The 27,733-nt window shown below is 43.1% G+C and overlaps 1 protein-coding gene across 12 annotated transcripts in view; it reads right to left on the minus strand.

The window, feature by feature from the left end:
- The window catches only part of SHANK2 (SH3 and multiple ankyrin repeat domains 2), a 640,917-nt gene that overhangs the window by 320,452 nt on the left and 292,732 nt on the right, over positions 1 to 27,733 (minus strand). For all 12 annotated transcript variants that reach the window (XM_065592634.1, XM_024100174.3, XM_005304567.4 and 9 more), the window contains one exon: positions 9,915 to 10,028. In XM_065592634.1, the coding sequence (XP_065448706.1) occupies positions 9,915 to 10,028 (114 nt within the window). The remainder of the gene's footprint in view (positions 1 to 9,914; positions 10,029 to 27,733) is intronic.

Below are 27,733 nucleotides of genomic sequence, written 5' to 3' on the forward strand. Positions count from 1 at the left end.
CCACCCCGCCCATCAGCGGCTGAGGGGGGGGCAAAAGGGGAAGGGACGTTAAAGTGCTGCAGGGTCCTTTGCGGCAGCGCTTTAACGTGGCTGCCTTTCCGCCCCCCCGCCCCCGGTCGGTGGTCCTGCTGGTAGGGCTGCTGACTGGGGAGAGAGGGGGCGCAGCAATGTTAAAGCACTGCCGTGGGAAAGGACTGTCCTGAAAGTGCTGCTGTGGCAGCACTTTAACTTCCCTGCCCCTTTTGCCTCCCCTATTGGCAGCCCTGCCGGTACGGACCCTATGAGCAGGGCTGCCGACGGGGGAGGCAAAAGGGGCAGGGTCATTAAAGCGCTGCTGTGGGCTGGGTATGGGCCAGTGCAGGTTCTTACCGGTATGCCATACCAGCTCACTTTCACCCCGGCCTGAGGACAGTCTAATCTTTTGGAAGTTACCAAAGACTTTACAAGCCAGCAGTTTTAACCCTCTCCTCTTTCTTTTCTCTTATAAATAAACCTTTAGATATAAAGGATTGGCAACAGTGTGATTATTGGGTAAGATCTGAGCTATATATTGACATGGCTACGTAGTTGGTCTCTTAGGATTAGAAGAACCTTTTGTTTGATGAAATTGGTTTTAAATAACTACTCATCATTAAGGCTAGTGTCCAGGTGGTGAAACAAAGGCTGGGATACCTAAGGAGATTGCATTTCTAATTTCTTGTTAACCAGCATGGTGAGACAGAAGTTTACTTTTGTTACTGGATTGGTAAATTGCATGGAAGAATAACCAGGAGTTTGGGGTGGGTCTGGCCCATTTGTCCTGAATCTGGTATTCTCAGCTGTGACCCACTGAGACATGACATTACATCACCTTCTCTGCCTCATATCTCTTTGGTTGTTCTAAGCAGCAGCTCAGAAAGCAGTTTTACATACTTTATATTTATGCTTGGTACCTGCATTTTTGCTGCCATGACCAAATGATCCCCCACTTTAAAGATTACTTTCCCAAATTAGATAAAATGGGAAGATTACGGGAAAATGCCAAAGCCCAGCCTTATTAGGAGCATGAAAATAGCACAACGGCACTTGCATTTTCTGAGACACTGAAGAGTTTGTACTCTTCTATACAGAAGCTAGGTGGATGGTGAGATAAGGGGCAGAAAGAATCATGGAAGGGAAGACACATGCTTACGTGACTGACTCACCACTGCAAAAATCCCAGCTCTATTTGAAAAGTATAATGTCCAAAGAGTAGCCTATTCTTTGATCTTATTTTTATATTTCTCCTTAGTTCACATTTATTTTTAGTTTATTTCAGTTCTTTAGGGAATTGTACTACCCTTTTTCAGCTGATTAGAGACATTCATAAGTGGCTCTTAGCAACCATGAAAATCAGAGTGAAAAGGTTGAGGTGCATCTCAGCTGAGAAATAGGGACAGCCCAACAATTATACGAATAAAAATGTATGTCTGCCAAGTTAAAAGATATAATTGACATTTAAATTCAGATGTATGCTTAGAAACAAAATTCTCGGGCCTACATTTTGCTCCTCAGAAGCCACAGGCTTAGATTCATTTGGGTTATTTTTCATGTTTCCTTCTAAATAAAATTTAATCCTCATATAGTCTCATGATGTTCAGGAGAATTGGATGGATTAGGAGATTATTCAGGGAAAACAGAATCTTCATACTTCTAGGTTACACCTATGAACTTAACTCAGGTCTTTAGTGAAAGAAAACCACTATATTTTGAGGCATGTTAAGTGAACTGTGGAAAACAGGTTGGTAGTCTCAGTTCATCTTGCAGTGGACAGGTTTTCACCTCTCAAATATTACCATCATAACAGACACTTTTGTTAAGTCTCACTAGAAAGACCAGTGACTGAATAAGTGTGGATACCTCTCTCACCTGTACAGACTCATTCAATCAGAGATGATTACATTGGCAGGGTTGAGTGGGAAGCATACACTGTTCAATGTCTTATCTGGTAGGTAAGTAAACTGAGGCTTTGCATTACCTATACTGTCAACCCAGTTCATGAGCCATGAATTCACTAGAAGCCCTTTCCCAAACTGCTGTTTATTATCATAGAGAACTGCTTTGTCGAGCTAGACGAAGATGCAAAAACTTACTGTTGTAGGTTCATTCATTAAACTCCCATTACTTGAGGCAAAGCTGGAATTGATACTGCAGTCTCAGCTACAAAGGGTTGTCAGAACTGCTTGAACATTAGTGCATTGAACTGCTAAATCAGCTGCTTTTTTGTTGACGGGCTTGCCAACGCACCTCCAATCTAGTCCCTTTACCCACATCACTGCTCCCAATCTACCCAGATATGAAAGATTTGTTTTTCCATGTTCTAATGTAGAACAGCTCTAAGTTAACACCAATAGCTTATGTAAATGCGGTTTAAATCATATTCCTAAGCTTTTTTTCAAGTCACAAGACTGGTGTACAGTATCTTTGCATGAGATTACTGTGTATAGTGCTTTGACATCCACATATAATATTGCAAGTGCACATTTTGCTTCTGGTACTATTTAATATCCTTTTGTAGAACAGACCTTTATATACAGATAAAATTGTTTTCAGGACTTTCATAGAAAAAACCCACCACTATTTAATAAACTACCAAGGGTCATATAAAACAGAGTAATTTATATACTAAAGGGTCATATACTTTATTGCTTCTGTTGGCCAGGTTCATTGCTCCAACTGTTTTACCCTCCCATCCCCCTGTATTTCAGTGATTCCCTTCAAACCCCAATCCCTTCCTTCATGACAGGGGCTCTTGGTGCCCCCCCCATCTCCTCCTATCCCCATACCAGGACCTCAGTGTGCCACCTTCCTCCCATGCCAGGGGCTCTGATTCCCACCCTGGGTCCTCTCCCAATTCCTCCTCCCCTGGTGTTGTGTACCACCCCTCATTCCAGAAGCACTGTGCCCCCCCAGTTTCTCCTTTTCCCCTCATTTTTATTTCTTTTCTTTCCCTCTAGGCCTATTTGGTCCTCATGTACATGATGGATGCACAAAGGGGATCCATCTAGTAAACTAAAAGGACCTCCTCCACCCCCCACACCCCCATTCAGAGAGGAAGGACCCGCGGGGGGGGGGGGGGGGGGGAGAGAGAGAAACAGGGATTAACTGATTCCAGGGACAACAAATGAAAAAATAGGGATGGGAGTGAGGGTCATAGATTTACACTCAGGGTACTAGAGGGGGACACTAAACAGACCCACTGGGGACAGCACCCACTCCTAGAAAGAGCCCAGAGAGCTAGTGGATGGCACCCACGGGAACTCAGCCTGGACACATGAATGGACAAGTGCACAAAATTGAGCCCCCCAGTCCAAGTTGCATGACATCTCCCCTCCCCCCACCTAACCCCTTCCTCCTTGATTGATACATGGCCAATCTGGCCAATACCAGGAGAAAGTTGATGAGGAGATCCCGTGACTTCATGTGGCCATGGATATGGAGTATACAAGATAAATCTTTAGCATGTCAACATTTTATATTGTATTGGGATTAAGAGCTGAGCTGTGGGGTGTTTTTATGATGGAAGATATTAAGGGCTCACATCAATCATTTCTTTGATCTTTAGACAATTACAGGGATGGTTGAAGCTCCTGCTGTGTCTGCTAACCAGAGACAAGGGGCTCTGTCTCTCCCCATTTCCAGTTTATACCTGAATTAATTGGGTTCTACCCACTGACTGATGCCTAGAACATTCTCTGAATATTTGGAATTGATCAAATGTGCCATCACTAGTTATGCAACCAAAGAAATGCAATCAAGTTGAGTGTCTACTCGATCAACAATTGCTACAGGAATAGAAGGATCTTAGTTTTATTGGACCAATGTTCATGTTTCCTTCATTGAGAAATGAACTCCCAACTGACCTTATTCAAAAAAAGTGGTTCTGGGCACAAGACTGCTTACTAGAAACTCCTCATTTCTAATCCCAGATCCAACATTGCCTCCCCTACGTCCTTCAGCAAGCCACTTAAGCTAAATTTTAAAAAGCATCCACTATTGTGGGTGCCAAACATGACACACCCACAATGAAATCTGATTCTTCAGAGGTGCTCAGCAATTGCAGCTTTAACTGAAATCAGTGCAAGGCTATTATAGCCTGTGTATAAAGCCTTAGGTCCAGAAGTCATGAGGTGAAGGACAAATCTGAATTTTTATTTTAAAAACATTTTCCAGGTCTCATAATAGTGAAGAAAAGTTTAAAAACCATGACTCAAGTGTAACCAATGCAGTGACATCTGCTTAAGTGTGCAGATAGTTTGAACCTGATAGCTCTATGAGGGGTGAACTGCCTCATGCATCTCAATGGGGCATAAATTTCAAGATCCACTGTTCTGGGGACCCTCACCAAAACCATGGGCCATAGCGCAGGGAGGGAGCAACTGGGAAGAGCCATGTCATGGTGTGCATAGAGCCTCAGCTTGTGTTAATCTGGGCTATAGTCATTGAGGACAGTTCGTGCATTAGGGCAGACCTCCAGCTGTGGCACATGGGGGCGGGGGAGAGAAAAACAGTCACAGGCAGCACTGGTGGTTTCACAATGCCTAGTCCACTCCTATGGAAGGGTCTCAATAGTGATATGGATGCCCAAGGTGTGAAGATGTTGTCTGTAGGAGGGAGATTTTATATCAGCATTGCAAGGACGATCTGCCCATACCATTTTATTGAGAATGTAATGTTTAATTGCAGTTTGTTTTTCCACAAATAAGCTCTCTTTCGCTCATTTGTGGCATGCCAGTGACAAGCTATTATTAAACATTATTATCTAAACTTAATGGAGAAGGCAGGTTACTTGAAGAAATGTTCTGAGATCCCATTTATAGAAAATGCTATGAAAAAAAAATCAGTTACTGTGCTGTTGGATGAATAAAAAGTGCTGAATTCTGCAGTGCAATTTGGGACACTGAGCATTTTTTTTTCCTCTAAAGAACTGGCATGAAATCTCTGCTACTTTGCACCGTCTATGGTGTGAGTTCTCACAACTTGTGCAGGTTTGTGACACTTCTTAGCTAATGTCCTTTAAACAGTCCCAGAAACTAGAATTTAATCTGTAATCCTTTCACCATACTTATTAACTTTTTTCCTATCTGATTTTTGCATTTTTTTTTACTCTATGGGAGTACGGACTGACTTCTGCCTGTAAGGCAGTCAGCTTACATTGCATTTGTTTCATGTGCAGAAAGGAAATGACTTAATTTATCATATGCAGTTATCAACTGCTTTCAATCCCTATCATACTTCAGTAATGATAGTGTTCTAATACATCACATTTTTCTGATGCATCACTGGTAAACCCTCATGTCCTTACTGATTCAGTAGTAAGAATAATTTCAATATATAAAAAGCAACAGAGGGTCCTGTGGCACCTTTGAGACTAACAGAAGTATTGGGAGCATAAGCTTTCGTGGGTAAGAACCTCACTTCTTCAGTCTTGCATCTGAAGAAGTGAGGTTCTTACCCACGAAAGCTTATGCTCCCAATACTTCTGTTAGTCTCAAAGGTGCTACAGGACCCTCTGTTGCTTTTTACAGATTCAGACTAACACAGCTACCCCTCTGATACTTCAATATATAGTATTTCACACAATGAAGTATTCGTTCATTCAGACTCCAAGAGGGTGAGTGTTTTCAAAATTACCTACAAAACCCACATGTGAGTGCACAACTTCACAGGCAATTATAGAAAATTGGTCCAAAATGTTTATCAAATTATTTTTCAATTCCCCAAAGAGAACAGTGTACATTTAAAGATGATTTAGTGCCAAAAATACTGCATACAATGCTGGTCATTCATGTTCAAGAAACATGAATTCAAACTGGAACAGGTGCAAAGAAGGTCTACTGGAATGATCAGGGGAACGGAGAGCCTAAAAGAACTTGGATTGTTTAGCTTTGCAAAACAAAGGCTGATGGGATATGGTTGCGCTCTATAAACACATCAGGAGGTAAATATCAGGGAGGGAGAAGAGCTAGTTAAGTTAAAGGACAATGTTGGCACAAGAATAAATGGGTATAAACAGGTTATGAACAAATTTAGGTTGGAAATCAGAAGAAGGTTTTTAATCATCAGAGAGTGAGGTTCTGAAACACCCTCCCAACAGGAATAATGGAGGCAAATAGCCTAGATAATTTTATGATGGCACTTAATAAATTTATGAACAGGATTAATATAACTGTGATAGCAGGATATTGGACTCAATGACCCAGGATGTTCCTTCCAGTCTTATGTCACGTCATCAGTGCAGTAGGATACACAGAGACAACGTTTCTGCCCTGAAAGAACTTACAATCAAAAAGAGAGAGAAAACAGGATGAACCAGGAAGTATAAAGATGGGGACAGCATAGGCACTAGTACTGCAACTGCATATTCACAGATGGACTCCTGAAACTCCATGGAGACCCACTGACTTCACCAGGTTCTGCAAGGGTATAGAGGTCCACCCACATGGATCCAGTTGCAAGACTAGAACCTTAGGGCTAGATCCACAAAGGGGACTTAAATGAGCAACATTTCAACACTGAATCTAGGTGCTCTTCTGCCTAGTAGAATCCACAGCCCCAAGTTAGACTCCTAGGCTCGCTATACAATGGATGGGGAGAGTTAGGCACCTAACAATGGGATTCACAAAAGCCAGCAGGCTGAGAAGGGAGCCACCTAAACTAGCCAGCAGAAAATGCCAAGGAGGGGTAACAGGGCCATGGGCAGCCAGACCTAGTAGTTGGAGTGAGACTCTACAGTCGTGGGACAGGAGTTAAGAGTCTTCTGGGTCAGGATACCAGGAGCAGTAGACAAACTGGAGATCAAAATCACAAGTCAGATGCCTGGAAATCAGGGTGGGGGCACAGCCAGAGCAGAGTGGAGCCCAGTTGTTTGAACAGCTTCCTGTTCCTGATGCTGGCTTAAGAAGGTCCAAGTGGGCTAATCACCCACTCTGGAACTCCACCAATTGGACCTCAGGGATGGACCCTCACGCTGGGTCCTAGGTCAGCAGTTGCCAGCGGGCTGCCAGATGGAGGATTAGAATGTGGCCTCTCACATAAATCCTGTGGGCTTGGGTTTGAGACCTGTGGATCATTACAAGGGGTTGTCTCTCAAAGGGAGTTAGGCACTCTAAATCTGGGCTGGAGAGAGGCACCTATGTTTGCTCAGGATTCATAGCTATGAATCCTCTCTTGGAGTTAGGTGCCTAAATCAGGTCAATCCTTTCTCAAGAGAAGTGGTGGTGATGGTACTACCACTGTCCTTATGTCCTATAGCTAAGGATAAGATTTTGGCATGGAAGTCACAGATTCCGTGACTTTCAGAGACCTCTGTGGCAGCTTCAGCCTTGGGGTGGCAGGACCAGAGATATCAGCCTGCAGGGGCCCCACACCACTGGACACCACCCGCCCTGAGTCCCCGCAGCTCCCAGGCTATGGCAGCCACGGGTGCTGGAGCCCTCCCATCCTCCACAATGGGGACTAGGCTCTCATTCTCCCACCCCCCCACACCCTACCCATGTGTCTTGGGCTTCGGTTCTCTCCCCACCATCAGTCGTCCCCCCCCCCCCCCCCCCCCACACACACACACACATTATTTTTAGTAAAAGTCAGACAGGTTGTGGGCTTCTGTGAAATTCTGTTTATTGCCCACAACCTGTCGGTTATTTTTACTAAAAAAAAAAAAAATAACCAATACAAAATCTTAACCTTACCTATAGCTCAATGGCTAGAGTAGTCCCAGATGTGAGAGACCCAGGTTCAAATCCCCACTCTGCCTGATTTGGAGCAAGGATTAGAACCCAGATTACTTATCTCCCCAGTGACAGCAATAGGGTATTCTGGTATCAATTTTTCCTGTTCAATCTGTTGCATTTTGTATAAAATATTTAAATATTAATTGGAGCGGGAACTATAACCTGCAAGCCACTGTGCTTTGAGGTCATTCCCATTCACACTCACTCTCTGGCCCAATGAATATTAAAGTATTCACACTGAAGCCTTTGGAGGAGGGTGGGCTTCAGAGCCCATTTCAAAGTGCTGTCTACACCAGTGGTTCCCAAACTTGTTCTACTGCTTGTGCAGGGAAAGCCCCTGGCGGGCCAGGCCGTTTTGTGTCCCTGCCGCGTGCAGTACATCCCTCGGCCTGCACCGCTTCCAGCGGTTCCCATTGGCCTGGAGCAGCGAACTGCGGCCACTGGAAGCTGCGATCGGCCGAACCTGCGGACGTGGCAGGTACACAAACCAGCCCGGCCCGCCAGGTGCTTTCCCTGCACAAGTGGCGGAACAAGTTTGGGAACCACTAGCCTACACAGCTATTTTTAGAGTGCTAGTGCAAGCCTGCTTGCCCAACTCTATCACCCAGGCTGGGAGCCTCACTGTTGCAGGCTGTGTAAACGTACCCTAACTCCTATCCCTGAATCCTCATCCCACCCCTTCCTTTACATAGTAAAATAATCAAATCCTACAAGACCTCCAGTTTTTCAGCTTTCGTTAATTCTTCAACAGTCTGGATCAGTGTTTCCTTCTCAAGCCTATCCTGTCTACACAAAGGTCATACTTGAACACAAATTATGCATGGGCAGACTATAATCACCTGTGAAATACTGATTTTTTTGTATGAATGCCAGTACAAAAATTATATTGTAATGTCTTTACATCCGCAAGAAGTTCTTCATTCACAGATCAATGATCTAACACCTTAATAGCTCATTTAGACCATTCCGTGGTATCCAGTCCATACTTATTAGATCACTAATATACTCTGGAAGTTGTTATAGTTCACAGTGAGCTTTCAATCTGAATATATGAGCATGTCCATATTCCCTTAAAAATAGGGAAAGTAGCTATGATGCATTAGGTGCATTACTCTTTAAATAAATATTGTAGCCAATTTATTTTTGATTCATGAATGCTGTAATACCTGGAACCATAAACTGTGGTTAAATAAAATTGTCTTTGCTTTATTTATGGCACAACCACGTAGAAATGGAGAACTCAGTTAATAGCAGTATAGCAACACTTTTAAGTGGCCTTTGTACTACGTACGTGGAGTATCCCTTAGAAGCCACAAAAGCTGCAGCTGAACACAGTAACAGAAGGATTAAGGTTCTGATCCTTCATTGAGATTACCACGGGCACAGGTCTGCCCATGCAAAGCTCATTGCAGAATCTGCACCTAAATTTGTTCATTGTTTCTTGCCAAACATCATTGCATAGAATAATACCAGTTTTAATTTTCAAAAACATTAACCAGCATTTGAAACCTGCAAACTATTTTGTTTTGAAATTACTGTATTATTTTAAAAAAAAAATACAGCACTCACTCCCCCCTTTCTAATTAAAAAAAAAAGGGTTCCAGTCAAATCCTAAACCCATCCCTAGGGTTTTTTTAGTTCTATCACTAACTCTTTGCAAACTAGGGTTTATGAAGATTATCTTTAGACCTACATCCTCAAAAAGTTATTAAAGGTTCAAAGCAGTGAAAAGGTTTATTATAATAAAATGGCAATTTAACACATTTTGTCACTATCCCAATTTGGGACGCCAACAGTCAAATTTCCTTCAAGTGCTTAATCAACCAGTGAGAGACTTTTCATACACTATTAGAACATAAAACTACAACATAGTGCTCCCTTAAAAAATGTCTATAATCATTCCCTACCTGAGAGTTATACCAGTACTTTACAGGAGATTGCTTTCTGAAAAAGATTGTTTGGCTTGGACAAAGACCAGGAAAGTTTGATCAATAAACGCATCTTCACTGATCTTTATTAAGTGCTCAGTCTTATTTAATTCTTCAATTTCCAGTGTTGCACAATAAGGCCATGTAATATATTCTAATTTAGGCCACCTCAGTGCTCAACTAGACACGTTTCATTTGTTACTGTGCAAATTATTGCTGAATTGTATTCGCTTACCTGGTCTGCTTTCGTTTGGTTTACACTGCACTTCCTCAACACAGTCTGCGGGAAACCATCCAACAAGTCCTCGGGTGCTGCCTTCCCAGAATCCACCTTCACCAATGCTTAAAACTAAATACAAAAGAGAAAGACAAATGGAATGTTAGCTTTTTCACCGCTTTTCCTCTGGAATAAACTTAAATTCTAAGATTATTTAGACAATGGCACACCAATGAAAATGAACACAGCACAATCAGCCAAATTCTGCTTCACAAAACACCTGCACAGAATCCCCTGCATAGGTGATTCTCAGGTATTACTACTGGGGATGGGAATAGGGAGCCCACTGTTGAGACAGAGCTCAAGGTGCACATATGACTCCCAAGGCCACACCATAATCCTTTAAATATACTATTGTATTTCTGCAATACTGATGTTATAAAATCATAAATCTCAGCAACAGGAAAGAATGAGAACTGAAGATGCTGAACTAACAGGCTCAGATTCTTGGTAAACTGGGTCTCAAAATTTATTTTTTGAATTACTCATAAATGTTATCCTTCCTAAGGAAAAAGGAGAGAGTATTTACATTATACAGTAATGAGTTCTTTAAGATGTATAGTCCCTATGGGTGCACCATGTCAGGATGGTCTCTTGGAGATTTTTGACAGCAGTGTCCACAGGTCCACACCTGTGCCCTACACATCCTTGTGCTCCAGTACGAGGGTATATAGGGAAGGGCAAACTTGCTGCTACTTCAGTTCCTTCTGAACCTTAAAGTCCAGAGTCAAAGATCCCAAAGCAAAGGGGAGAGTGGGCAGTGGAGCACCCTTAGGGCCAACACACCTCAAAGAATGCTAGCTACTGTACAAGCATGCGTCTGACGAAGCGGGTATTCACCCACGAAAGCTTATGCTCCAATATGTCTTTTAGTCTATGAGGTGCCACAGGACCCTATCGCTTTTTACTGATCCAGACTAACACGGCTACCCTTCTGATACCGTACAAGGAAAGTAAACTCTCCTTCTTTGAGTTATTGGTGCTCCACGTTAGGAGATTTCCGAGCAGTACCTCAAATATAGACGAGGGTGTTGAGGCAATTAATTCAGTGCAGCCTTGCCAATGTCCAAGATAGGTATATTCTTGGATAAAACTCTGGAGTTAGATTGAGCCCTGGTGAAGTGGCCATTTGTACTAAGTGGGTTACACACCACCAGAAGTCTCATAACATGCCAGGATGCATCCTGACACCCATTTTGATACACTTTTGGAGGACCTTGGATGCCTTTTCATTCTTTCCGTAAAAGAATTAAAGTCTGGGAGAAGCCCAGAGGGCTTAATGCTATCAAGGTAGAAGAGACTGGCTTCCTCTCCTGAGAAGTTTGGGGTAAAAAACTGGCAGTTGAATGTCCTGACTGATTTGGAAATCTGATAAGGCCTTAGGTAGGAAGTGAGAATGGGGCTGTAAAGTCACCTTATCACAATAAGAACAGGAGTACTTGTGGCACCTTAGAGACTAACAAATTTATTAGAGCATAATAGCATAAACAAATTTATTAGAGCATATGCATCCGAAGAAGTGGGCTGTAGTCCACGAAAGCTTATGCTCTAATAAATTTGTTAGTCTCTAAGGTGCCACAAGTACTCCTGTTCTTTTTGCGGATACAGACTAACACGGCTGCTACTCTGAAACTTGTATGGCGGATCAGCCATTAGCACTCCTAGTTCTCCTACCCATGTGGCCGAAGTGATGGTTATGAGGAATGAAGTCTTGAAGCACAAATGAAGAAAGTAACAGGTCCCCAAAAGATTCCTCAAGGCATTGAGGATGAAGCTGAGGTCCCCAAGTGGAGTAGGTTCTTTGACACGTGGAAAGAGGTTGAACAGAATGAATCTTGCAGCAGTAGGGTGAGCGACAACTCACCCTCAGTCAGACAGTGGAACACTGTAATGGCAGCTAAGTGAACCTTAACTGAGGTCAGTGATAGAGCCATAATTTTTAAATTTAGCACATAATTGAAAATGTGTGTGAGGAGAGACCCAAGAGGAGATTATGGATCATTGGACAAATCAGCTTCAGAAACTATTCCACTTCTCTAGGTGAGTTTTCCTTGTGGCAGGTTTTCAGCTTTCCATCAGCATTATTTGGACCTCTAGACACCAGTCTCCTTCTATGTCAGAGTGTCGTCAAGGAGCCAGCCCTTTAGGTGGAGACACAAGATGTTGGGGTGAGTCTTGGTGCTGGATTCCTGGGTCAGGAGGTCTGCTGTCAGAGGAAGGCAAAGAGCCCATCGCAGGAACTGTGCTGGCCAGACCTAGGTGGCCATGATAGTGTTCTAAGGATGGACACCCATCTCTCGTTTCAGCTTGTTCAGGAACTTAAGGAGCAATGGCATTAGGGAGTAAGCATACAGCCAGATACAAGGCCAAGAGGAGCATCTCCCAGTGACTTGGAAGCATGCCCTCCCCTCAAACAGAAATGCCGGCAATTCCTGTTGAACAGTATCACAAAAAGAGATCTCTCTTTGAGGAGCCCCTGGTGAGACAAATTTCCTGAAATACTGTGTTCTGTGGTCTTCACGGAAAATCCTGCTCAGGGAGTCAGCTACAGTGTTCTGTAACCACAATAGGTGAAACTGAGATTTCTAGGATGTGAGATATGCACCAATTCCATAGTTTTATGGACTCTGTGCATAAGGACTGAGATCTTGCTCCCCTTGGTGTTTTATATAATATACTGCAGCCCTGTCTGACTAGGTGACCTCTGATGCTGGGTAGGAAATGACAGCATGAGTACCCAAGTACTTGGAGATCCAGAATGCTGATATAGAGGAATAACAGTGCTGAGGGTCCATTTGCCTTGACCTGAAAATTCTTGGAAAGGGGTTTGTGCTGATATTGGCGGGGGGGGGGGGGGGAGAGCAAGGAGGAGAAGAGATGCGAACACAGAACTCCCACACAGGCCTTTTGAGGATCCTTCCTCCAGTCGAGGGACTCAAGAACTCTCCAAGGTATTGCCACTGGTTTGAACAGCTTGTGCTTGGTCAGGATGTAGATAGATCTGTGTCATACTTGGAGACATCAAGAGCATAGACCTGCAAGGGGTGTTATGAATGTACAGGCTGCCATGTGGCCCAGGAGTTTAAGTCATATCCTTGCTATGATTTGAAGGCTCTGTTGTAGTGTGCAAATGAAGGTGGACATCATAGAAAACCAGTCCATAGGCAAGTACTCTCTGGCAAGTGTGGTGTCCAGAGTGGCTCCAACAGATTCTATTCATTGTATAGGTGTGAAAGCAGATTGCTCCATGCTGAGTTGGAGGCCCAGAGTGTGGAACAGGGATAGAGCCTTGTTGGTTGTTAGCTATACTTTGAGAAAGGAGCAAGATCCAGTTGCTGAGACAGGGGAAGACAATTATTCCCATCTGATGAAGATGGACTGCAATGGTCAATAGGACTTTTGTCAAGATCCTCAGGACAGTTGAAAAGGCAAAGGTCAGGACATGGTACTGATAGTGGTCTTTGCCAATGATGAATCATGGGATGTATCTGTGGAAAGGCTGAATAGCTATATGAAAGTATGCATCCTGGAGATCAAGGGCAATGAATCAGTCCCCTAGATCCCAAAATGGAATCATCACTGCCAAGGTTATCATCCTGAACCACTGACTGAGGACAAAGATATTTAAAATCCTGAGATCCAGAGTCAGTCTCCATCCTCCTGGTCTCTTGGGAACCATAAAGTAGACCTCTTTTCCAGTGAAGTACAGGAGAGAATGCAACTCCTGCTGTAAGAGACCCTTGTGAAAAGGGTCCCAGAAGAGGATGTGGAAGGGGAGTAAGAGGGATGGATGGAGCTGAACTGGATGGAATTGAAAACTACATCTAGGTTTCATCTGTCAGAGGTGATGAGCTCCCAGGAAGGAGAAAATGGGAGAGGCAGACTCCATAATGTTGAAGAAGAATGGGTTGGTGCAGCAAAGGATCCAGGTTGGTGCGACCCTCAACCAATGCATCAAAAACGGTCACTTAGAAGAAGTGAGAGAGAGTGGAGGGATCACTCCGTGACAACACTGAAGAGCTTAACCTTTCAAACGGAAGATCCTCCATTGTCTTCTGTACTTCCCTAGGCAGGCCAGAGGATTGCAGCCATGACACAACACAACACAGCACATGACTACAGCAGTTGCAACAGAACTCAAAGCTGTGTCCTCTGCTTCAAGTGAACCCTGAAAGAAAGTTTAAGTGATCATCTGGCCTTCTGTGATGAGAGCTTGAAATGTCTCCCTCTAGTCTTGAGACAAATGATCAATAAAATGAGAGTATTTCAAGTAATTTGTGAAGTCATATTTTGCCATCAAAGCCTGATAGTTAATAACTGGGAATTGTAGAGTGGCTGAAGAATAACTCTTATAACTGAGAAGGTCCAGGCACCTAAGCTCCTTGTTGGAGAGGCCTGATCTAGACCAATACTGTCCATTTCTTTTGTTGACAGAATTAATGACCAAAGAGTTTAGGTTAGCCCATTCGGAAGTGGGTGGGATGGTCATTGGTGTTTGCCACACTGTGTCGGCTAGTGACAATAAGGCGTCATTGATAGATAATACAATCGTGACTTGAGAAGTGATCTGGAGGATGCCCAGCAAGGAGTGTGGAGGTTCTTGCATTTTCTCCAATGGAATCTGTAAGGCCTCTGCAATTCTAAATGGCCTTGAAGTCATCTGTGCAGGATGGCAATGGGCACATACTTGCCTCATCTAGTGAGGAGGAGGATTTATTGGATGGTAGTGACTCCTCTACACCTAGCTCTTGCTCTTATGGAAGTTCTTCCTGAGGAAGAGGGTCATGAACCATCAGTGGCTATTGGTCTTGAAGGGTCCTCTTCTACACAGTATTGCTGTGTAACTGTTTTCCATAGGGGACCCAAGGATTCCAGAAAGCCCATTGTGATGGGGCATAACCAAAAGGGGTCAGTCCCCAGGGTGCTCCTGCCAGGGCTGATGAATTAGATGTCTACTGCAGGGGGGGGTCTCATTCTCAGGATGTACATCAAGGGAGGGAGGCTGGAATAGGAAGGTGATGAAATCCTGGACGGATGCAGAGGAAACATCCTTTCCTATGTCTAGTGAAGGAGCTACAGACGGTAGTACCAGAGGCCAAGGAGAGAGTGGTAACCACTTTGGTATTGGAGTCTGAGTCTTCATGAGATGGTGTGGTAGCACCAGAGATTAGGCTGGCTCCAGAGCAAATGTTGGTACCTACAGGAAAACTCAGCAGAGGGAATTCATATTTTTCCAGGATATGAAGATCTGCATGGGAGAGGAACCCGAATGATGCTGGTGACTTTGGGTACTGTTCCTTGGGAGCAAACATGTTGAGCAATACTGGGGTTGGTAGTGATGAGCAATCTGTGCACTCCTTGCCGTGACTCTATGAGGACAGTACAGAGGATGATTCAAGTCCTTGTTTTTCAATGGGTCCATGCATTTTGAAGACTCCAATTCCAGTACCAACACTGGTGCCACCCAGGGTTCCTTGCTGGTAGACGTCTTCAAACTGGAAGTCTTTCTGGGTGGTACCAAAGTATCAGTACCACAGGAGGCAGGACTCAGCAATACCCAAACTGAGATATGAGTCCTCCTTGCTCCCTGGCTTTAAGGGTGACGGTTCCGCTCTTCTGGGCTCCCTCTCTAGGAAATAGGGCCTCTTCGTATCAGAGGATTTCAAAAACTCCAAAGGCTCTCCATATGTTCTTTGCTTACCAGAGCCAAGGCTGGCACAGTCACCAGAGCATTCTGAGCTGTTGATGCCAATGTTTGGTTGGGATCTCAGACCCTGCCAGTCTCAGGAAACACTCCATAAGTAGCAGTTTCAATCTGTTCTCCCTCAGGTTTCTGGATCTGCTTTTCGAAGCCAGATCAGACCTTGTACTTAGAGGGGATGCGAGACTCTCCAAAGCAGAGAAGGCAGGTGAATGCCTGTCACTGAAGGGGAAGGACATGTGGCAGGTCTGGCTGGGTGCGAAACCCAGGATCTTTGGCATAACCCAGGAAAGTCCACAGACAGGGACCAAAGTAGGCCCTGACTGAAAATAAAGTGGGGGACACCCCCAAAAGGACAAACTGTGTGCTAAAACTAAACAAAGCATACTACAACAACAAAGAAATACGAACGAGATAAGCTAGGGGATGAATGAGCTATGTAGTGGACACGGACACTCCAGTTCAAGCTGTAGGCAGCTGAGAAGGAACTGGAGTGGCTGTAAGTCTGCCCCTCCCTATATAGCCTGGTACTAGAACAGGAAGTGTAGGGCACAGGCACAGACCCACAGACACTAATGACAAAAATCTCCAATTGAGAGTGCATTGGTATATGCACATACCTTATACAGCACACCCATGGGGACAATAATTTGAAGAGCACAATACTTTATTTAATGGTTAACTCCAGAGACTTGGAATCTGGGTCAAGTAATATGAATTTCATGGTGTGAGCATATAATGAATACTCGCATATCCCAAAGCTAATATACACAATGGGGGTACCTTTTGAAACACACTGCTGATTTTCACAGTGGAAGAAAATGACAATGGGGAGTGAATGACCTTCTTCTAACAGGAGGAAAAGATTTACTTTGCATAGGTGATCATCTTGAAATTGCTCTTCTCTTAGCAAGGATTGTGACAGAGGACTGCAGAACAACAGTGTAAATACAGTACTATTATTAAACATTTAGAGTAAATGAATTACCTCTCTATAATAAGAAGTCTCCAATATTCCAAAGAAAAAATACAAGGTTGTGTAGACATTTTAAACAAAAATACCAAAACCAATGCCAAATACTCAAAATAGACAATTAATTTGATCACACACACACACCTCCTTGTGAGAAACAATGAAGCTTTAAAACTACAGAGCTTGATTCTGATTGCAACTGCATTTTGCACAACTGCAGCTCTACTGAGTTCAAAGGAGTTGAATTTCAACTTGATTTACACTGATGTAAATGACACGAATAATCAAGCCCATGCATGGCAGGAAATGTAGTACTTTCTTTAATACTAACAGGAAATCTAGTTGTCACACATGAGAAGGCCTGTATAAAATTATACACGGTATTAATGTTTACCTAGATTTAAGGCAGTAATGCAATAGTAGCTATTTTTGATACTACCTATTAATGTCTATTAAAATAAAAATATTTGACAGGAAAATGTTCCTCATCTGACAATTCTAGTTCTTTTAAAGTTTATATGTATAGACCTTACAGAATGCACATTTCAAATGTCATACTAAAAAGTAACAAGTACAAACTTAAGCCCACAATCCAGCAACTGGACCCCCAAGCACAGACCCCCTGAATCTATATATAGCCCTAAAGCAAAAAATTAAGCATCTGTATGACTATATATACACACACGTGAGTAGTCCTACATGTACTTAAGTATTTGCAGGATCTGGGTTTAGGGACCTCATCTGACTGAGCACCCTCAGCTCCCACTGAAGACAATGAATATGTATGAACTTTCGCTCAGGCTGTATACAATATACAATTAGATATTGGACTGAATTTCAATGCATTTTTTTAACCTTCCTAAAAGCCATAGATATTTTGTGTGCATAAACAATCCCAGGTCTGTGTTTAGAAGGGAGGGAAGATGACAAAACCAGACTTGTGTTTTAACAATATTAACAGAAGAAACTCAGTATAATTGTGTGGACCATTTATAAAGAAAAAAACTGAACAATTTATGCTGATATATCCCACTTGCTCTTGGAAATAGTTACAGCATGTGCATATATACACATAAAAATCGGAGGACTCTCTTCCCAGCTGTATAAAATATATTTACAATTCCTATAATTAAAAAAAAAATTCAATATTATGTGACTAGCTCAACAGACAAGAGGCAGAAATCTCCATCTGAGCTACTACGTGTCATCTAATAAAACACGGGGGGAAATTCTGCTCTTAGTTACATTGATGAAAATCCAGAACAACAGTAGAGAGGACTGAGGAAATCTCCATATGTACGTCAGTGTAACAAAGCAGAATCTGATTCATGGTCTTTAATCTTCATATAAAAAGAGGGCGTATGTCTTTATATATGAAGGGACAGATGCAACTTTATTAATAAGAGATACAGATGTTATATTTATTTTATGATTGAGTACAAGTTACTATTGTAGATCAACCATTTCTCCCCCCCCACCCTCCAAAAAAAGAGTGGAAGCTAGCCTGGGACTCCCGTCAGATGGAAGAGATAATGAAATGTATGACAATGCAGGACTCTTGTTGCAAATTCTTTTTTGTATAGATAGTTCTGAGCACTTAATCTCAAGCTGATTTCATTTTACTGACTGACAGGAAGGATAACATAGACTGCAAAGCAATTGAGAAAAACTTCCTCCTTCCCCTAGCTAGTATTTTATTAATGTAAGTCAGGACTGTGGCATTACACCCTCATATTCTTCATGGAGATATTTTTATGATATGATTATGGCATAACTATGATGTATTTTATGCAAGATAAGGCATGTAAGATATCATTGGAAAGGTTATGACTTACTGAATATAATTATCCTATTTATATGCATGTATCTTTTCTGTATCTGAAGTTAGGAATATGGTCTATGCATCTATTACAAATGTGTTTACACCTGGGGAACGCCCACTAGACAGAATGCAATCAGTCTAGATGGCTGGTTGGGAAGGGCCATTAGGGAAAACAATAGGTCTTTCAAGTTGCTAATCTCCCACCTTCCAGGGAAGCCTTCCTGGGGATGCTGCAAACAGTGTCTGAGTTATGGCTGCAGGGACATGTGACCAAGTCACCTGGTACTGGACTCCATGATACGAGTATTTTTCCACTGACCGGCGGTGGGAATCACGCTGGGAGACAAAGGATTCACACCATATGCAAAAACTTATTTATTATTATTATTATTTAAGGCAGGGGAGTGACATTATCATGGCTCATTCATCATTGACTCCCTACCCAAGAAAGAAGACTGCTGGAAACACCTGAAAACAAAAAGACTGGTCTAGGGGAGAAGGGCTGAGCTCAGGCAATGGGTTGTCTGGCCTGTGAAAGAAATATCTGGAGTTTTAAGCTGCAAGCAAATGCAGCGTGCCTTCAAGAATCTCTGCAATCTGCTTAATAGAACATTTAGGGTGATGAATTTGCTACTTATAACCCATTTATTTAATATATTAAACTTAGATTGCATGTTTGTTTTATTTGCTGGGTAATCTGCTTTGATCTGTTTGCTATCCCTTATAATCACTTAAAATCTATTGTTTGTAGTTAATAAACTTGTTTTGTTTGGTCTAAAACCAGTGTGCGCAGAAATCATAATTTGGAGCAGAAAGTTGTGTATATCCCTCTCCACATTGAGGGAGGGGGCAAATTTCATGAGCTTATGCTGTCCAGTTCTCTGGGCAGCGCAAGATGTTTACCCTCTGAGGGTGTGGGGCAGGAGAGGGGAGATGTACTTGAGTACTGGGCAATTCCTTAGCTGAGCCTTCCCATGCAGAGCTGAACTCAGCATCTGTATGTATAGCTGCAGCTGCATGTGTCCCTACCTGTATGTGTACTGGTAAAGTGCAGTCTGAAGCCTGAGGGAGGGCTTGGCTGGCTTGCCTCAATAATACAGTGTAAAGGGAACCCAGGCTGGTGGATCAGGTGGGCTCAGTGGTACCCCAGTCCCAGATGGCACCCTGAAAGGCAGGGGAACTCATCACAAGGACTATTACTTTGATGCTTTGAATTACACAGATCCTTCTGCTTCTACATAGAATTTATATTTTGGTTTGTTATAAGGCAGCTGGACATGTCACACCCAGAGGGAAAGTTTGACATGTTCATGCTAGTAGCAGCTGAAAATGGCTAGTCCATCCTCATCAAGGTGGAAAGAGGCATGTTTCTTTGAGTCCACAGGTGAATTCAAGGTAAAGAGTGATTATTAAATGTCACAAGTAGATTTCTAAGAATCCCACTTAGGATCAACATTAAATGAATGTTTGAAGTGTTATCAATTACTAAATGAGGGGAGTTTGGCAGAACTATACGTAGGATGCTTGTTTGAAAATATGGTGTCCGTGAGAAGGAGCTAGGGTGATAGGTAGCGTATTGGGTAGAATGTACTAGTCTTTACAATTCTGGGTATTTGGCTTTAAATCTGGTTAAGTATCACAAATAAAAATAGGTTGATTGGCTTCTTGGCCCTCCTACTACAGAAGCATCACACCACATGGTATGATTGGTTCCTGATCAGGAGATAGCTGAGGCTTGAATAGTTGGGGGTGGTGGGATAGCAAACCCAACAGTGCTTTTCATTAAACTAGAAAAAGATTAAGTCTTCATTCTTCACTATGTTGAAACCTTTCCAAACTAGGCAGAAAACCATGTAAGGCCTTATAGATCTAGTCTCCCCAAAAGTACAAAACTCAAACTCTGCTCATCCAGCAAGCCTTGGGCTAAAACTTTTTCTTGGATAATCTGCCTTCCTGATGTATTACTTTTAACGGGTAATAATAAACACAGGGGTTAATTGGTTACATGGATGGAGTCCCAGTTTTTCTGTCTTGGAGATCGATGGAATTCTAATTCATTGGGGGGGGGGGGTGCGTGTAGAAAAACACTTTTGATAGAATTTTTCAGAGTTACGTCTTCATTTAACTTGAGTTCCAGGTGACTAATAAGTCCCACAAGAATATTCACCTGGACATAGGCAGTAGATATAATAGGCCATGGCAGGCTTAGCCTGCCCTGGCAGAGCTGCAGCCACCACATGCCAGTTGCAGGGTTTGCCCGGGAAGTTTTCTGCTTATTATTATGCCCCAGGCAGGTTCCGAGGCAGCTGAGGAGGCAGTATGTGCTACTCAGCTTCCTGGGTTCATCAGTAATCTCCTCCAGGGAGAACCCAGGAAGCTGAGTAGCACATACTGCCTCCTCAGCCGCCCTGGAACCAGCATGGAGCATATAAAAAGCTCAGTTTCTTCCTAAAGAGACTAGCTTTTACCTTGCAGTGCCTTGGGGTTTCAGAAAGGAAGATGTGACTGGCCTGTGGCTCCTCCAGCTACAGGGGGGGAGGGGGCGGGAGGAGGAGAGTGGTCTCAAGGCTCCTGCTGTGGGGGCTTCGGAAGAAGGGATGGGGGGGTCTAGCAACCCCAAACGGGGGCTCCACCTGCCGCCCATGCACCTGGATGAGGAAATAGCCTTGCCATCTAAGTCCCCAGAGCAGGAGAAACTTCTTTCCACCAGTCCCTAACTCTCACAACCAACTCCTTAAGTTATAATGGCAACATCCTACTCTCCTAAGCAGACCCAAAATTCAAAGCCTGAAAGAACAATGAGAATGTTCCATCTATTTTTGAATACAACTAAGTAAGTAGATGAGGCTATTAACAAGTGTTTTGGAGCATAACATTTCTCTTAATCTGAAGTTGATCTTGAGTCACAGATCTTACCTAGTACACAATTAAGGTCAGCACAAGTTAGTTTGACTTTGTTCTAGTTTTTCAAGTACCTTTTTCTAATTTTGGATTGAATTTTGCTCCTGTCCAGTCCTCTCCCTTTCCTACTTGTTACAGTCAGAAATCCTTCCCTGCTGCTGATGTTGAAGAGGATATGCCATGTAAGCAGATCCTTTTGACTATATGAAGCAGCATCAAAAAGATGTTATGGTGTCATTAGAGAGCAGTGGGACAAGACTGAAGTGCCAGCAGGTGGGCAGGTAACAAGTATCTTCAGCCCTGCAAACATTCAGGGGAGTTGGGAAGGAGCGAACCCAGTCTCCTCAAAGATTGCTAGGTCCCGGAGTAGGAATGCTCCTGGATGGAGGTGAGGTGAGTGAATAATTGATCATTCAGTGGCCAAATCGGGGGGGTGGAGGGGAGGTTCATTTAGAACAGAAACGGATTTTTTCCAGTTTCGTACAGGAAAAAAAAAAAGTTTTTCTCCACTGAAAGTTTTTTGCCCAACTCTAATCCTGCGGAAGTCTGCAAGTAGTTTCACTGTTAAATCAGCCTGCCTGAGTTCTCCTGAGCTCTTATTACTGAATAGTAGTTTTTCCCTATCTGCCATTAGGAGGAGACCACTCTTAATGGCCCCACTTTATACTGGAGACTGGGGAGGGAGATCCACTTCTATGAATTATAGAAGAGTTGCATGGTGCCTGGCAAGACAGATTCCAACAACAGAATCAAGGGCCAGTGTAGAAAAGATGAGGCAGTTCAATGGAATTGGGGAGCTCACGAATTCTAATTGACCAGCTTTTATAATCTCTCCCCAGGATCACTCTCATGGTGCTACTGTTTGCTTTGAGCCTCCTCAAGAAAGTTAGTTGCCTATGACTGTGTCTAGAATACGTCTACAATATATTGTAGTACAGTGATTTATATCTTGTAACCACGTAGTAGTACTTCATAATCATTCATAAAATGTCAAATTCACAAAAAGTTTTGTATCAACCAAAACTACATTTTTCCTGTGAATAAACTAGTCCTCTGAAAATTTCACCCCGTTCTAGTTTCAATATTCTGAGATATTAGTTAGCAAGGGTACAACTTTCTCTGCCATTTTCTAGTATAGATGACTTGTGAATGAATAAGTTAGCTTGTAACAAGTTACAATTATTCTTATTGGGGATTTCAGTTAAAGTAAATATACAATGATATACCACACAGTACAGTAGAGCCTCAGAGTTATGAACACCTCAGGAATAGAGGTTGTTCGTAACTCTGAAACGTTCGTAACTCTGAACAAAACGTTATGGTTGTTTTTTCAAAAGTTTATAACTGAATATTGAGTTAATACAGCTTTGAAACTTTACTATTACTATGCAGGAGAAAAATGCTGCTCTTTTTTTTTAAAGTAGTTTACATTTAACAGTACTGTACAGCATTTGCTTTTTATTTTTCGGGGGGGTGGGCGGGTCTCTGCTGCTGCCTGATTGTGTACTTCCGGTTCCAGATTAGGTGTGTGGTTGACTGATCAGTTCGTAACTTTGGCGTTTGTAACTCTGAGGTTCTACTGTATTCTACTCTTAAAGTTTGCTTATCCAATAGTTTAACACTCTGATTACTGAATTTAATCATGCAGAGTAGGAAAATTACTGCTGAAAAACTTTTTTTCCTGTAATTTTCTGTAGTTCTTCTTGTTAGTATTTTATTTGCTATTCTAACTTGTGCAAAAACCTAGGACCCCAACTTTCTTTTTGTCTAGAGGTATTGTCTGTCAGTAATTTCTTCAAACCCAGTAGGGGGTTTAATAATCTTTTCCTTCTCAAGCTGAGTTATAAGATGGATTTCACTATAGATGAATATGTTTCTTACATGCTTGGGTTGCCCAGTCAGCTGAGGTCACACTGAACCAGAAGTAGTTAAGCACTGATCAGAATGTCTAGTGCTAAAAACTACTGATATTCTAGTTATCATATGGACCTGAATCACCACTACAGTACCAAAGACTCCAAGTGAGATCAAAACCCTATTATGCTAGGTGCTGTACAAACACACCTGGAGACAGTCCCTGTCCAGAAGAACTTGCAATCTATATCAGAGGAGACAAACAAAAACAACAAAACAAGTGCTGGAGCATATTTGAACTATTTAAGGGCATTCCATACCTGAGGCCTGACTGCAAGGTGCTGAACACTGTTAGCTCCCATTGGTTTCAGTTGGGGTTTAGAGGGCTCAGTACCTTGCAGGATTAGAAAAGTATGTATGGCCCATACACTTTTGCTGATTTTTAAAGTGTAGCTATATAGTAGCTCTTCAACTTTGGTTAGTAGGGAAGAGCAGGTGAAATCTTCTTTTCTTTTAAAATGACACAAAAAGAAACCTCCACTGTTTGTAATTTGTCAACTTCCTCTTTTTTTTAAATTTAGTCCAGATGATCCATCACCACCAATTTCAACAGCTGAGATGGAGCATGCCAGGACTCAATCCAATCAGGGAGCCTCTGAAATGCCTACTGTAAGAAGAATTTGCATGGTTGCTCCCATTAGTGATCTTCAATGAGCCACCACAGACTCTTTCCTCCAGGTGAAAAGGAAGAGATCCAGTGGCAATTCAGGCAGCAGCAATTAAGAAAGGGAGGATAAAATATACAACTGGGGTGGGGGCCATGCATCAGGCCAAAGTGGAACTGGTCTGGGAGCTGGGAATGGAAACCATGTGGCAGGTGGAGAAAGGGAAGAATCATAATAGCAGAAGTAATGACTGGGAACAGATGAGAATACAAAGGTGTCCAGACTCTTGTAACAGGCATTCGAAAGACTGAGTAGTTAGATCAGGGGTCGGCAACCTTTCAGAAGTGGTGTGCTGAATCTTCATTTATTCACTCTAATTTAAGGTTTCGCGTGCCAGTAATACATTTTAACGTTTTTAGAAGGTGTCTTTCTATAAGTCTATAATATATAATTAAGCTATTGTTGTATGTAAAGTAAATACGTTTTTTTAAATGTTTAAGAAGCTTAATTTAAAATTAAATTAAAATGCAGAGCCCCCCGGACCAGTGGCCAGGACCCGGGCAGTGTGAGTGCCACTGAAAATCAGCTCATGTGCCGCCTTCGGCACACGTGCCATAGGTTGCCTACCCCTGGGTTAGATAAACCCTATGTGAAACAGATCCATAAGTGAGCTAAGCAAGGTCACTGGCAAAGGACAAGTCACACTCCACAGTTTCATAGCCTGTTTAAGATCATGTGCTTTCATAAAGAATTTTTGTTTACTGTATTTTTCAGTCACCAGAAATGCTCTGTCTCTCCATCATGCTGAGTGCTACCTGCCACTAGTATCTGTCACAATCTAAAAACAAAATATAATAGCATAGACTTGAGTCTGGTAGACCTGTGCAGGATACGCAGATGTTACTGCATTGCCTTATTTTCGTGATACAGAAAACTACAAGTTTTTCACCATCAAAAGACAAGGAGCTTTGGGAGACCTCCATCTCTCGCTGAGATTCATGGTACTTGTAGCAAGGCACAGACTCACCCCTGTGGCGCCCCTGCTGGTTGTCTCGGGAATTACCTCTCCCAGTGTCCAGAGCTCCCTCTGCAAGCTGGTGATCCACCTTACCGTTGGCCCCTCGTGTCCCTCCCAGGACCCTGGTGCCCTTGTCTTGGGTGCTGCCCCACTGCAGAACTCCACAGTCTCACTGGGTTTCCCTACCCCAGGGGAACTCCCACGCACTATCCCGACTTCACCTCAGTTTTGGCTACTGCCCAGTCTCCATCTAGCCCCCGTTCACTGGGGCAGACTGTAGTATCAGACACTCATCATAGGCAAAGGAGTTTGGACTGACTGCCTTTACCCACCCTCAGGCTGCCCCTCTGCAAGCCCAATACCTAGGTGGGCCTAGAACTAGGCCCTGCAGCCTGGGGAGTTGCTGGCCTAGGGCTTCCCAGCTCCTAAGGCCTTTCCCCAGCCCTGCCTCACTCTAGGTCCCCTGGGTGAGTTCTACAGCAGCCAGACTTGTCTCCCTCTCTAGTCAGAGAGAGACTACTGTCTCTGGCTTCCCTGGCGTTCTTATAAGGCCCAGTGGCTTAGTTTGGGGCATGGCTCCAGCTGCAGCCACTTCCCCCAATCAGCCAGGGTTTTACTTTGCCCAGCCCCAGCCCTCTGCAGGGCTTTTCCAATCCCTCCAGGGCCAGAGCGGGTGCTCACCCCGCTACAGTACTGTAAATAGATGCTACTGAAATTTGAAGCATTTTTAAAACATAAAAATACAATGGTGGTAATAGCAATTAATGTATTTTGCATCCACTATATTATCTAGGTTAGATATAAACATATGGGTAATTTAAAAATATACTGTGATGGATTTTTAAACAAACTGAAGAAAACAATAGAAAATACTGAAGGAAATAATTCTCCATTGCAGAAGGCAATAGACATTTTCCATATCAAATCTCTATGATATTACCTGGCCAAATAGAAATATCAGGTTTATTTTTATAAGTTAGACATAGCCCTTTTTGTATCATGAGTGGCAGACACACAAATGATGTCAGTGTGTATGACTAATGGGTAAAAAATAAAGCGGATATTTTTATCTGGGCTCTGCAACGTCCTATTAATACACCACACTGTATTTAGTTTAAGTTTTTACTTGAACTTGGCCCACACACAGCTTTCTCTGAACACTTCCAGTCCCAGACACTTCGATCTATTGTCATTCATGCATTTCTTAGCAAATGCTTACAATGACACACATTCATCTTCTAAAAGAAAATGATACCTCACTGCTAGATGCTTTATGCTAAAGTAACTGGATATATAGTGAACAGACTTTGCACTTACACAGGGTTCACAATCTGAAGATCACAAAGTGCTTTGCAAAGGTCAGTAAATAAGCAGTATAGTGTCATTTTACAGAAGGAGAAACTGAGGTACAGAGTGGTAGAGATTTCCTCAAGGCCACACAGTGGCAGGGTCAGGAATAGAATCCAGGTCTAAAAATCCATGCTGCCACCCTATCAAGTTATTCAGAAAAGACAAACCAACTTTGGAAAGAAAAAAAAAAAAACGCCTGACTCAAACACTACCAGTTATCCTTACTGAAGACCTTTCAGTTCAGAAATGTATCCCCCTCCAGCTTTTCCAACTGTTCTCATCTTATTCCTTTAAATTAATCTATACGAGTTACTCCCAGCCAATCCCACTCGTCAGCATGTTGTTCTCTCTCTGTTAATTATCCTTGCTCCCAACTTTCATTGTAGTTCTTATCGTGGGATGTTAGGGTTTCAAGCAGGTCTGAAAAATGTATCCTGCAGCACAGGTCAGAGGCACACAGTGCATTCTGAAGACACTTTGATTACTGGAAGTCCCAAGGACTCTAATTTCAATATTTTACACTGAACACACAAAACCATGAAGTTATAGATTGTTTTTCTCTATGTTTATATGTTATTTATCTTGATTTCAGATACATAAAAAGCATATACCCTAAGTTTTATTTACCTCTTGCAAAAATAAAAAGTCACACAAACAGATTTAAAAGTTTATTAGATAATATTTAAAAAATAAACGATACAGAAAATTTGAAGCGTCAGTTATTGGTCACTGGGGGTAATATACAGCGTATAGGGGGATGTTAGTATTTTGGTGTTGGGCAGCACACATAATATATACAGACTGCAATGTCCCCAATGGGGGGGGGGGGTAAATGGTGGGCGGGATCAAGATACAGCCGACAAGCGGTGAGGGTCCATCACTCATACAGAAAGCAGACACAGTCATGGGTATAAGTAAGTGGGCTGGGTAATGTGGATGGGGTGACCCTCACATGGTGGGATTCAGTTAGGTTCAGGGCTCAGGGGATAAAGTCCAGCGGGGGGGGTTATAGGTCTCTTCCCCCTTGTGGGTGCACGAGGTCTCCCCGGCTCACTCCCGGTATTGGTGGTGGCCGTTGATGTGCTCTGTGTAGATGTCCCAAGACCAACGAATAGTGTCCGAGACCATTAGGCGTCTCATGAGCCGCGCATAATGACGGCCTATCCCACAGGTCCTCAGCATGCGTTCGTTACATGGATCCCAGGCACCCAGGGCCCCAATGAGCAGAGTGTCGGTGTGCACCTCGTAGCCCTTTGTCTGCAGGGTGTCAGCCAGAGGGGCGTACTTTTCGAGCGGGCTCAGGCTTCACGGAAGGCCAGGGTCCTGTTCTCGAATGGAATCGTTACGTCGACCAGGATGATCTTTTTTCCAAACCTCGTCCGTGATGACGATGTCTGGGCGCAGCGGGCTGTCGGTGCCTGGGACGGCGCGGTTGACGGTGACCTCTCCCAGGCGCGGGTCGATGGCCTTCACTAGGTGGTCCTGGACGGCGT

Source organism: Chrysemys picta, chromosome 4 (genome assembly GCF_011386835.1).
Source record: "Chrysemys picta bellii isolate R12L10 chromosome 4, ASM1138683v2, whole genome shotgun sequence".
In the NCBI taxonomy this organism is placed as follows: domain Eukaryota; kingdom Metazoa; phylum Chordata; order Testudines; family Emydidae; genus Chrysemys; species Chrysemys picta.